This window comes from the organism of the source record quoted next, unplaced genomic scaffold (assembly GCF_019419815.1).
Source record: "Pyrus x bretschneideri cultivar Hongxiangsu unplaced genomic scaffold, Pyrus_bretschneideri_v1 Contig98, whole genome shotgun sequence".
Taxonomy (NCBI): domain Eukaryota; kingdom Viridiplantae; phylum Streptophyta; class Magnoliopsida; order Rosales; family Rosaceae; genus Pyrus; species Pyrus x bretschneideri.
Window position 1 is genome coordinate 465,408 of NW_025999840.1, and position 14,065 is coordinate 479,472.

General features: G+C 38.4%; 1 protein-coding gene across 1 annotated transcript; it reads left to right on the forward strand.

Moving 5' to 3' along the window:
• Nucleotides 1-4,312: 4,312 nt before the first annotated feature.
• On the forward strand, nt 4,313-6,105 carry LOC125473804 (calmodulin-7). Its single transcript, XM_048577103.1, has 2 exons — nt 4,313-4,480; nt 5,463-6,105. Exons 1-2 carry the CDS (start codon nt 4,405-4,407, stop codon nt 5,834-5,836), a joined length of 450 nt encoding a protein of 149 aa, XP_048433060.1. The 5' UTR covers nt 4,313-4,404; the 3' UTR covers nt 5,837-6,105.
• The last annotated feature ends 7,960 nt before the right edge of the window (nt 6,106-14,065 follow it).

A 14,065-nucleotide genomic window follows, 5' to 3' on the forward strand; every position in this document is an offset into this window, starting at 1 on the left:
TTTTTAAGGGCATCTGTGTGACATCCCACATCGCCCAGGGGTGATCCTTATATGTATATCCCATCCCTACCTAGCACGAGGCCTTTTGGGAGCTCACTGGCTTTGGGTTCCGTAGGAACTCCAAAGTTAAGCGAGTAGCGCGCGAGAGCACTCCCAGGATGGGTGACCCATCGGGAAGTTCTCGTGTGAGTTCCCAGAAACAAAACCGTGAGGGAATGGTAAGCCCAAAGTGGACAATATCGTGCTACGGTGGTGGAGCGGGCCCGGGAAGTCGTCCCACCCGAGCCGGGATGTGACATTGGTATCAGAGCCTATCCCTGGCCGGAAATGTGCCGACGAGGACGTCGGGCCCCTAAAGGGGGTGGATTGTGACATCCCACATCGCCCAGGGGTGATCCTTATATGTATATCCCATCCCTACCTAGCATGAGGCCTTTTGGGAGCTCACTGGCTTTGGGTTCCGTAGGAACTCCAAAGTTAAGCGAGTAGCGCGCGAGAGCACTCCCATGATGGGTGACCCATCGGGAAGTTCTCGTGTGAGTTCCCAGAAACAAAACCGTGAGGGAATGGTAAGCCCAAAGCGGACAATATCGTGCTACGGTGGTGGAGCGGGCCCGGGAAGTGGTCCCACCCGGGCCGAGATGTGACAATCTGTCTCTTCATGTTTTTTACCAGTTTGTCCCATTTGAGGACACCTTAAAATGCAATGCATATGTTAAAGAGCCTTTCTTAATCACGTGTACAATTAATATTTAGAGATTGTCTATACTTAGTGTCTTCATATATGTACGTACAAATGTTTTTAAACCCTCTTACAATGCAACACGATAGTACTTTCTTTGCACGGTAAAATATAAAAAAAAAAGTCACTAACAAACATGTTAGAAAATGTCAAGGGCATAAAGACAATAACATATGTCATCTCATGTACTAAATTGTCAAGCTTTTCTTACTGCTTGTGTGTGACATCCCACATCGCCTAGGGGACTGATCCTTAAATGTATATTCCCATCTCTACCTAGCACGAGGCCTATTGGGAGCTTACTGGCTTCGGGTTCTGTAGGAACTCCGAAGTTAAGCGAGGAGGGGGCTAGAGCAATCCTATGATGGGTGACCCATTGGAAAATTGCTCGTGAGTTCCCAAAAAAAAACCGTGAGGGAATGGTAAGCCCAAAGCGGACAATATCGTGCTATGGTGGTGGAGTTGAGCCCGGGATGTGGTGGGGGCCTAGGTCGAGATGTGACAATTTGGTATCAGAGCCTAACCTTAGTCGTGGTGTGCCAACGAGGACATCGGGCCCCTAAGGGGGGTGGATTGTGACATCCCATATCGCCCTCCTTAAATGTATATTCCCATCTCTACCTAGCATAAGGCCTATTGGGAGCTTACTGGCTTCGGGTTCTATAAGAACTCCGAAGTTAAGCGAGAAGGGGGCTAGAGCAATCCTATGATGGGTGACCCACTGGGAAGTTGCTCGTGAGTTCCCAAAAACAAAACCGTGAGGGAATGGTAAGCCCAAAGTGGACAATATCATGCTACGGTGGTGGAGTTGAGCCCGGGATGTGGTGGGGGCCTAGGTCGAGATGTGACATTGTGCTCAATGGAAATAAGAAGGATTCAATTATTCAATCGTCCAAATAATCTATTGACAAAAGGCACTTCACAGCTTGTCTGACATACATGCAATAATAGAACAATGACATACCATATTGTGACATCCCACATCGCCCAGGGGACTAATCCTTAAATGTATATTCCCATCTCTACCTAGCACAAGGCCTATTGGGAGCTTACTGGCTTTGGATTCTGTAGGAACTCCGAAGTTAAGCGAGAAGGGGGCTAGAGCAATCCTATGATGGGTGACCCAGTGGGAAGTTGCTCGTGAGTTCCCAAAAACAAAACTGTGAGGGAATGGTAAGCCCAAAACGGACAATATAATGCTACGGTGGTGGAGTTGAGCCCGGGATGTGGTGGGGGCCTAGGTCGAGATGTGACATTGTGCTCAATGGAAATAAGAAGGATTCAATTATTCAATCGTCCAAATAATCTATTGACAAAAGGCACTTCAAAGCTTGTCTGACATACATGCAATAATAGAACAATGACATACCATATTCTGCAACCAAAGGAATGGAGTCCAAAATTTTATACGTTGGGTCACAAATGAGTGTCATAAAGAATTCCAGTAAAAGACCACGAAAATCAAAGGGCAGCATTCTTTTTTCTTCACTAAAGCACAAAACTACCATACACTTTAATACATCAGATAAGCCGAAATCTGCCAAAACTTTGCTATGTACATATAGAGTGAGATTAAGAAGGAAAAAAATGCTATCCTTAAATAATTTATTTTCCAAAAGAATTACCGTTGTGTTTTGGTTTGCTTCTAAATTCCAAGCATGTAGCAACAATTAGAGCAGTAAACAATCTCCAATTTTCTTAGCACCAAAATGTAATTGACTTACACGTTCAACCTATCGAAACTAATTTATGAAATCAGAACCAAGTACAATATCGCTTTCCGGCATTTTTACTACAAAATTACCAAAACATAACAAATTTGAGCTTCATATAATCACTGCAAACGCGTACAAATACAAAATTTGATTACCTGAGGGAGTGCTATCAGTTTGCAACTTGTGCCGAAAGCCTTAGTATTTGATAATTCAATGAGCATTGAGATTTTAGATGATGAACGATAGTACCACACCAAGTATGGACATGTAGAAACACCAAAAAAGAAAATCATTGTTAATGCAATGCAAACAATGTTGAAATTGTTTTAAGTATTTAACACAACAAAAAGATATCAACTTCCAAAAATTTCTTAGCCATCCAGTAGACACAATGTAATTATATTTACTTCCTACATCTACTCCAAAACCATAGATGAAAGGCGCATTTCTCTCAATGTGGGTGGGACCCAAAAAGTCCAAAACAATCAAATTTATTTGCCACCCAATAACCCAATTTTCCCAGCAACCAAACAGTAATTATAAAATATCAAAAAATTGTTTTTTGGATAAATAGAATAATAAATAATAATTTACGTTTTTGACCTTTTACCTTTGCTTGCCTTTTCTATACTGATCTCCTCCTCTACTTCTTAGTCTTCGATTTTCCGATTCCACATAACCCTAAATTGACTACAATAAACTCAAAACCCATAAAAAACTTGAACAAACCCAAAAAATCAAGGAAAGCACAGAAAATATGAGAATGAGTATTAGAGAAAATGCTTACCAGATCGTCCTTGAAAGTTAGAATTTTTGGGTTTTTAGTCTAAAAGGAGTGTGTATTCTTCATCAATGCAATCTTTGAGAGAGAGAGAGTGATGGAAGGTACCTAAGGCCACAGAATGAAAAGATAGAAAAAACAGTGTGCAAATGATGGGACAACAACAAAACAGAAATTGAATAAGGAGGGGGAAATACTCACCGATTTGTGTGAATCCTAGCGTTTATTTTCCAGATTGACAGTTTCAGATGAAGAAATCATACAGAAAAGGCGTGGAGGAGGGGGTTTTGTATGGAAGGCAAAAGTGAGTTTGAGAAAATCATCCAATTTTCCCTTTTGTATGCTCTGTGGGGATCGAGAACATGGGATAAATGGGGCTTCCATGTCTGGTTTGTCAACCGTTGCAACTGCTGCTCTGAACGTGCAACAAATGGTTTCCCTCGTTCTATCTAGAGTGTTTCTTCAGATATGATGTGATGTAGTAGTTGTGGAATAATTGATCTAAACGGTGAAAATTTAAAGTGTGAGTAGATATCTAACGGTTGTGAATTAATGTCGTTGAGAATTCGGAATTATTACGTTTGTAACCCTATTTTTTAGACAGTTATTTTTTGGTTTTTTGTGTACATTTTAGGCATTTATGAATGCTTCACCAAACTCAGCTTCTCCCTTTATATATATTCTTCAGATATGATGTGATGTAGCAGTTGTGGAATAATTGATCTAAACGGTGAAAATTTAAAGTGTGAGTATCTTATGTAACGGTTGTGAATTAATGTCGTTGAGAATTCGGAATTATTATGTTTGTAACCCTATTTTTTAGACAGTTATTTTTTTGTTTTTTGTGTACATTTTAGGCATTTCTGAATGTTTTACCAAACTGAGCTTCTCCCTTTATATATATAGATAGATATAAAATATATAAATATAAATAACTTTTATGCTTTTACTAATATTAAATTGAAATCTCTAGGTTCAAATCAAAGAGAAGGTATACGTGCGGCTGAGAGGGAATCAGATGCCGATGGACCACCACTCTTTCTTTTGAGATATAAAGCCTACCCGTCTCTCACATTTTTCCACATTCGAGACACGCACAGACGTATTTTCCTTTTACTTTGGAACACTTTCTCTGTGATTTTCTCGGAAGCCAAACGCTCTCAACGATGGCCGATCAGCTCACCGACGACCAGATCTCCGAGTTCAAGGAGGCGTTCAGCCTATTCGACAAGGACGGCGATGGTCTCGTTCTCAGATCCCTCTCTCTCTCTCTTTCCCTTTTGTTCTTATTATGCCTAATTAATCTATGATATTTGGATCTAAAGCTGTTATTGCATCAAACCTTAATCTTTTTCTGGTGAAAATTTGTGATTGATTGAGTATTTTTCAGCGATTGAATTGATTTATAATCCTCCGAGTGCGTTTTGATCGTTGAGGATAAGATCTGTAAGATTTGAGGTTAAATGTGTGGAATTTAAATATATGGATAGATTATGATTCTCATATTCGTTTCCTCCATTGTTTGGATTATCCAATTTTTGGTAAAAGTGGGTTTTTGATTCAATTTCTCTGTTATGGTTTTGGAGCTGCAAAATTAATTCTTCTTGTATTGAGATCACAAGGCAATTTTATATGTATATATGTGTGTGGGTGTGTGTGTGTGTGTGTGTACAAAAATGATTTATTCTATGTTTCTGTCGCCCATGGATAGCATGAAATGCAAACTTTCATGAGGGTTTAGGTCTATAAATATATATGAACAATTTTTTGTATGTTCTCAATCTTTTACTTATGGTTGGGTGGTTTTGGGTTGGACAACGGTGAATTGATTTTGTCTTTTCCTGACTGATATTTTGATATTGAATATGGAAATCTGGATGAATGTTTTTCTTTTTATTGTTTGCCTTATACATGTTGTGTGCAATATTGAAAGCGTTGTTTGATTGAAATGCGATAGTTTTTTAGTTCATGCGTGTATTTTTCTTTTGTCAGTTTAGGCAGAATTCCCTCAACAATCATAACATTTAAAATGTATTAGAATTAAAGTTAGGGGGAGTACAGTGATTTTTTTTGTGTTAGTATGCCCGGCTACAGTTTCCCACTCATCATACAAAAGAAGCATAGTTATCTGCCTAAAGCCTTATTACCAATATCTTTGCTGTATTCCACACTAATACTTTTTATTTTTTATTTTTTATTTTTTTTAATTTTAATTTTGATTCAGGTTGCATCACTACAAAGGAGTTGGGGACTGTCATGCGTTCACTTGGGCAGAACCCAACTGAAGCCGAGCTTCAGGATATGATCAATGAGGTTGATGCTGATGGGAATGGGACCATTGATTTTCCAGAGTTCCTTAACTTGATGGCCCGGAAGATGAAGGACACCGATTCTGAGGAGGAGCTCAAGGAAGCCTTCCGAGTGTTCGATAAGGACCAGAATGGCTTCATTTCTGCTGCTGAGCTTCGTCATGTTATGACAAATCTAGGCGAGAAGCTGACAGATGAGGAAGTTGATGAGATGATTCGTGAGGCTGATGTGGATGGCGATGGGCAGATCAACTATGAGGAGTTCGTCAAAGTCATGATGGCCAAGTGAGGACCAAAACTAAAGTTTATAAAGAGATTTTCATATCCCATTAGGACATGTTCATTTGGTCTTGCTAGGTTTTGGTTGGTTCACACGTCTATTTTCTTGTATGCATGATCTGTGGTACTGTCCCTTTAGTATCTACTTGTTTGCTGTCTCTCCATAGTTCCTGTTTGGTAGTGTCTGTTACGGTACATTGGTATTTTCATTCTTCTTTTTGAATCACGAACCTAAAACAATTGGTTGAATCTGATATTTCTGCTTATTGGTGATTATCATTGTTAATATTGCAAGTTATAGTATCTCTTGTTAATGTGATCTTATCGTGCATTAGATATTTTAGTTCTGTTGTTTATTATCTTAAACCATGAAAATGAAATTGGCAGTTTTCGTTTTAAAATCATGTTTCCCTTGGTGTGCCCAAGCCTAACCTCCTAAAAGGTAATTTTCAGTTCACTTTAAGGAAGGTAAGTTGTTGCTTTATGCCACTGCTAATTGAACGCCGTCTTTTTGGTGCAAAAGGCCGGTCTTGTTATACCTTTCCCCCTCACCTAGAGTTACACAAATTTCCGGAGGATCCTCCAATTGATGCTGCCGCTACTTGGTCCAAAGCCCTTAGAAGGCGTTGGGTTTGCCACTCCTAGCATCTGCAGTGTGGTTTATGGGTTTTTCATGCATCGATGGGGCGGACTGGTTTTGTGTGTGTTACTGCTGTTTTTTTCTTCTTTGTTCTTCTGAAAAATAGGTTTTCGGGATAACTAATTCTTCATACTGCATTGGTGGGAGTCTGAAATGGTAAAGGTGGATGATTGATTGATCACGGATGCTTGTTCTGGTCTGATGAAACTTATACATAGCTTTCTTTCATTAGACGATAACTTGTTTTGTTTTCTATTTTTGTGGTTTGTGACGTGACGGGTTGCCACAAATGTAGTCACTCATAGTGAACGTGGGAAAGCTAAGAATCCGATACCCATTTCTTTTTTGCTTATTTAAAGTGATTCGCTAGGAGTGGAGTTATTGTCTTCCGGGCCAAGATAGAATCCTTGGTGGGAGGGAATTTACACTGGCAATGCAATGCAAGACTTTTTCCTCCACCTGCCAACGAATTCTCGGTATAAACCAGCCATGCGCCTAAATAGAATTTCAAACGTAAGTTTGTCTTTTAGATGCTTAAGATATGGCAGAATGGGGAATACCTACAACTTTGCATGAGCGGGTAAATGCTCTTAATTAGTTACGAAAAGATCTCTAGTTTGTTTTTTGGATGCTTAAATACTTGAGGAGGGGGATTACCTAAAAGATATGGAAAGATCCTCTGATTTTTGTATACCTAAATATTTGAGGGGGATTACCTAAAACTTTGCGTGAACGGGTAAATGCTCTTAATCTGTTACGAAAAGATCCTGTAAATGAAAATAGGGTAAATTTCCTTTAATTTTATTTGTTCATTCCCGAAATCATATTTGTTATAATTAATTAATTATGACTCCTCGTAGTTTCAAAAATCACTTTCAAACTGAAAAGTAGCTTATTTTATAACAAGGGAAGGGCACCAAAAGTTGAATTAGAGTGTAAACCAACATCAGTGTACCAACCAATCGAGTGTGAAATAGAAATTAAATGGGGGAAGGAGAACATACATGCATGCATACACACATACATACAAAATGCAAATAGCATAAAGCATTAAGCATATACTTGTAGTGGTGTAACATGTTGAAGCAGCCGAATAATATAATAATAGTAATAATTATGTGTCTACTATATTCCAGAAGAAGCAAAAGTCGAACAAGTGAAAGGACGGACAGCAGCGGACGAGGTCGCACGAATTCAAAGGAATACAACAACAAGACCAACGGAGAGAATGGGAAGATGAGGCGGCGTCGTTTTAAGCAGCGCTTCCATGATTGTTCCATCTTGTAATTGAAACACAATAATTTCATGTTATCTTTCATAAACATTCCTCTAATTCTAATTAATCGAAAGGGAAAGTTTCTCGTCTCATTACTCATTTACATGCTTCAACAAACTCTGATTGTCCACAGTTGTAGGGTTGGCAATTTAGCATTACCTCTCTTTCTTGAATTTACTATTCAGATGGATGCTTTTGGCTTACGAAAAAAGTTGAGTGCTTTTTTATATTATTATTTGATATGTGCAATTTCTTTGACAAATAGCTAATTGATCATTTGATGAATTGCGTTGAGATCATGACTGGTTTGGCTTGTCCAATCCCACTTCTTTTGTTCTTGGATGTTTCTCTCTCGTAGGGTGAGAGACCAAATTCGAGGATTTCGGCAAATTGGGGATCCAAATGTTAAAGCCTCTATGCAGGAAGTTAAAGAGACGAGGAGGGTGAGCTCAAGCATTGGCAGAGATTGCAGCCTTGAAGGATTTGAACAAGAACAAAGTTAAAAAAAATTCACTTTTTATGGGGTGCTCAAGGTAAGGATGTTGCACAAATTGTACAAATATGATCCTTCAACTAGCTTGGAGAAATTTAAAAGTCAATAATGTTGGAAATGTGTCCTAAACCCAATCATATGATGATATTTTATGAACATTTCATATGTTAAACTAAACTTGTTTAATATATGATCTAAAGAAGTTAGATTCATGAGACTATTCTCTTTTGTACACATATCCTAAATGTTCCTGATCATAGTTGCCAATTGGCATTGACGTAAGATCAGTACGTGCTATGTCTTCTCTTAGGAGAAGTGACCTCACTACAAGAAAACTTAAGGAAATATTTGTGAAAACTAGTTCATTTGAGCAACATCTATGCATGCAATTAACAATTAAAAGGCGGAATCATGCTTGTATGCACTCAAAAACAAAACTTTACCCATGAAATTCAAGGCCTAGTGAGTGTGGTGAACCAAGACTCAACTCAAGAACAAAGTGAGTTGAGAAATATTATACCTTTGTTTATTCCTCTTTGCATAAGCAAAGGCTAATAACCCAAGAGATAGGGCCTTCATTCCTTACTTCTTAGCTCCACGGATTTCTTGGATGAGGATGGTAGAATGGATTCTCCAAGTTCCCAAAATAGAGAACCTCTAAGTCTTCACACCAAGGAGAGCATTGATGAAGAGATGTGTGACCTAGATGAAGTAAGATTGCTAGCTAATTTCCTCTAGGGCGGCCAGCCTCTTAGAGAGAAAAGAGAGCTTTGTGTTCTCATCTTTTCTCCCAAAGAAACCCTAATGATGAAATGTTATAAAGTTCTTTATATAGTCCCTTCAATTAAGTGACAAAAGAACCAAAACCCTTCACCCTATAATGTGGCCGGCCTTAAGGATTCATTGCGCTTTCAAGCCCTTGGTGTTTTCAAGTTGTCATACAACTTGAGTTAATGGGCTTGACATTCAAATCCCATTGGCCCTTGTGGCCCAAAACTAACCCGAGGTTTAATAATAGCCGCAAATAATTAAACCATTTAATTATCCTTACTCATCTCCGTTGTTTTTTCAATCTCTACCTTACATTGTGTATGATCCATTAGCTTCCTTTTAGAGAGGTAGTGGGCGATTAGAACTCTTCAAATCAATTGTGAATTGAAACATACTTTCAATTCTCCGTTTAGTGTTTGTACACCTTTAGGGCTTCGACAAACCATGAGTGATACCTAGTAGTATGTCATGGCTACCTAAGCTAATCAGAAGAGGTGGAGAACCTATTCAGTTTAGGATTATAATGCAATACAGTCTGTCTCTAATACAATACTCTTGACCACATTGTTTGGTTTGTTAGTTTATTCATGTCTACTATCCAATGTGATTCTCTTACTTATATGATTACCTTGAATGTGATTTGGAACGACTTCCTAAATCTCATTCATACTCTGGCCAGAGATTCTTAATCATATCATAAAGTGTTCTCCCTCAAACAGTTTGAAGGTTAGAGATCCCTTGTTGTGTATTCACTTGCCTCCATGGCTAAGTGGCTTAACCCCAACTATGTCGTGGACACCTTCTAACGGAGTGACTTTGGCATAGTCAAAGATGAAGGACCTAACCACAAGACAACTGTGATGTCTTATGTCAAAGGACTACTTTGCATTATCCCAACCATGAGTTCTCATGTGACATGAATATGAGAACTCCTCGTTGATAGCGTTCAGTGGACTCATTCTCTATCGAGCACCTACATGCTTGTCTTGGTGTCAGTCACACCAATGACTCGAGACCAGTCACTCTCACTAAGACGTATCGATATTAATGGACTGTCAATGCCCAATTGGCAATCCTATGATTAGGAACGTTTAGGATATGTATACAAAAAAGAATGGTCTCTTGAATCTAACTTCTTTAGATCACATTCTCCTAATTACATATTTTTGACTTATCGTTTAAGCATATAACATTTATATGAGATGGCTTAAAACAATAATCTTTGCCCTTTATATTAAACTAGATTAGCTTAACATGTGAAATATCTGTAAAGTATCATCATATGATTGGTTTTATGGCACATTTCGAACAAAAACATGGCTTATGTGACGGCAAATACTCATTACAAGAGAAAATGCATCACATTTGATAATATGTGACATGATAGGAGCATATTTATACGACTTAGTTAGCTTGTTTTCTTGCATTTAATTAGCTAAACTATGTTAATTATAGTGTTTAAAGTTATTTTCGTGCAATTTCAGGTTTTAGTGTCAAAGTATGCAAAAAGAAGCAATTTGGAGCATTCTAGAGCATTTTTGGGCCAAGATTGGATAGTGCAAGCATGGAGTCATGAGGATGGACGAATTTGAAAGGCTTGAATTCAGTTAGGGAGTTGCAAGGGGGCCTAAAAACCTGATTTCTAGAAGGCTACATTAGAGCCACATGCACTTCCATCCGTTTATCCATTGCAGCCACATGCAATTCCAACCTAATCCACATGCATTCATCATCATAACCTAGCTGTCATTCCACCTTTATGCATTCATCATCATAACCTAGCTGTCATTCCACTTCATTGCACATGCATCTTCAAATAAATCAGCCATTCCACATGCTATTTCAGCCACATGCATTCCCCTTTTGCATTTCCAGCTTTCCAACAAGTTCCTAGCTGTCATATTCCCTCTTTTTCACCTATAAATAAACATCCATTACAGCCACAAGGGGGGGAGTCATTCATTCAGAAATTCATTCATTCAAACACACATCCACACAAGCCTTGGCCGTGCCTTATTCCATCATTCCATCCATTGCAGAAATTCAACCATCACACCATCCTTCCATTTCCACCACTCCCCAAACCATTCACACCATCAAACTGTCCTTAGACCTTGTGCCACAATAAAGAGGAAGAGAAGTGGGCCTAAACGTTCATACAATTCAAGTTTGAGTTGTTGGAATGTTTAGGTGTTTCTTTGATTTCAATGTTTAATTTCAATTCTCTTTGTTTTGTACGTATGAGGAACTAAACCCCCCCTTGGCTAGGGGGGGATTCGAAATAAATGTTTATGCTTGCAATATGATTTGATTACTTCTAATTGCGTTTCATAAGTTGTGAATTCAATTTGTTTAACTGTTTGATTGATAACTTATTTATGTATGTTTATTGAGAGTGCACGCTTAATTTTCATGCATGAATATGACGCTAGAATATAAGTGAGTTTCACCTAATAGTTATGAACTTATATTCACAAGTAGTGGAGGTTGCTTATAAACAATCGCGTTAAATGAATTCTTGGCAAGAGTATCATGCATTCATAGTTACAATTGCCTCGTAAACACTTATAATTTTCATAGAGCATAATGATCTCTCATTGTATCTCTTCTATGCATTCATGTTGAGAACCATTGGAGAATGATTTGAATTGTCGCATGCATCATCCAATTCAATAACATAAGGAAAATTTGAGAGTTAATTAGTGCATCACGGTTAACTTGGGGTGTTGAGCATCATAGTTATTGAAAAGCAATTTGAAATCGTTTTATATGCAAGTGTAACATGTGTGGAGATGAACCCCTTAGCTAGCCATCCCATCCATTCTATTCCATCAAATTCGTTTTACAATCTGTTTTGTTTCCAAGTTTCTGTTTTAATTTCAAATTCATCCAAAACCAATCCCCCTTTACTTTATTGTCCAAATTAGTTAGAAAGTGTCTTAGTTTGTGATTTTAAGTGTTTTGATTCAATTTGTTGCACAAATTCGTCCAAATTCACCAAGGTGCTCAAAACTGCACAGAAAGTGTTTTTAAGGCAGTTTTGAGTGTTTTGGGTGATGTTTGAGTCTTTTGGTTTGTTTTAGTATTTTAAGCATTTAGTTTCGCATTCTTTGAGTCTAGTTTAGTGTTTTAAACTTTATTTTACGTTTTTGAGTTAGTTTCCAAGTGATTTGCAATCCCTCCTAATCCCCGGTTAAGAACGATCCCTACTTACATACTTACTACAATTGATAAAAAGAGGGTTTAATTTGTGTGCGTATATTTTGGGTGATGTTTGAGTCTTTTGGTTTGTTTTAGTGTTTTAAGTGTTTAGTTTTGCATTCTTTGAGTCTAGTTTAGTGTTTTAAACTTTATTTTACATTTTTGAGTCAGTTTCCAAGTGATTTTGCAATCCCTCCTAATCCCCGGTTAAGAACGATCCCTACTTACATACTTACTACAATTGATAAAAAGAGGGTTTAATTTGTGTGCGTATAATTCACGCATCAAATTTTGGCGCCGTTGCCGGGGATTAGCAAATTTTGCTAATCCCTTGGATTGTTCGTTTCTGTTATGTGTTTTAGTTTTAGTTTTTTTTTTATTTGTGTTTTGTTTGTTGAATTCAAGTACTAGAGAAGCACAACATGGCACTTGATAATGCTTCTCTATTGTCACAGCTCATGGAAAGGTCCCAAATGCAAAGCATTGATATATTTGATCTTCAATCAAGGAATAACGTGTTTTCCAATACTTACAATTCAGATTGGAGTGATCATTCAAACTCTATATGGTGGGAACCTCAACATGTTCAAGAAGAAGGATATTGGCAGCCATATGAGGAGTTCTATTCAAAACCTATGCACCCACCACAACCTCATATTCAATATGCCCAACCAAACTCAAGTTCGTCAATAGATTATAATCAAAAGCTTAATGAATTAATTTTTTTGGTGCAGGGCTCACAAAATCAAGCCAATGAGGCTCAACAAGGAGAATATTGGCAGCCATATGAGGAGTTCTATTCAACGCCTATGCAGCTACCACAACCTGCCCAAAGCAATGAAATCCAAACTCAAGAAAAATCAATGCAAAATCAAGACAAAAGGTTGGACCACTTGGAAAAGCAAATTGGGCAGATAGCGGAGTTTGTAGGACAATTTTGCGACCAAGGCAAAATCCCTAGTTCAACCATTGTAAATCCAAAGGAAAGAGTTGAAACCACCAAAGCTATCATGTTAAGAAGTGGCAAGGAGGTTGGAACGGACCCTCAACCATCAAAATCAAATCACGAGGAAGAGACCCAAGCCACGGTTAGGGTGGAAACACCTTTGCCGGAGGCACCTATTGCTCCTACGCCATCTAATTCAAGTAAGGTTGTTCCAAATTTAATTAGTGGTAACCCCATTCCACCTAATGTCCCTATTTCATGCAGATTCATGACTTCCGAGGAAGAAGAAAGTGAAAAAGACATCTTGGAAGGCCTTCCAAAGGTGCAAAGCATGGAATATCAAGAATTCATCAAAGAGGACGTTCTTGAGATAAACAACCCCAAAGAAGTTGAATTTTATGACGAAGGACGAGGAACAATCCTCACACATAGTCTGTCCAAGGGCAAGGTTCTTGAAATATTCAAAGAAGATGTGTTTATTCTTGAGTTCATTTCGGAGCACACAGGTAAGCTGCCTCCCCGAATTTCAATTTTCTTTTATACTAATATGTTGTTAATGATTCAGGCATCCACTCTAGAATTTAAACCATTAACGGATCATCTCAAGTATCACCTCCCATTCAAAGATCAATTTCATGCCGTGCAATAAAAAAAAAAAAGAAAAAAAAAATAAAGGTGTATGAATGGATGGAGCCTTCACAAAGGATGTTTACGTGAAGCCCCACTACGAGGCATCGGAGCAAGAGGCATCGGAGCGGAAGGCATCGGAGCGGAAGGCATCAGAGCAGGAGGCATCGGAGATAGAGCCTTCGAGGCCCCAATACTTGGCGGAACGCTGGATGACCCAGGAAAAAGGTGCCTTTGGAAGAAAGACGCAAGCCTTTGACGGTCACTTTGCATTCGACCTTGAGA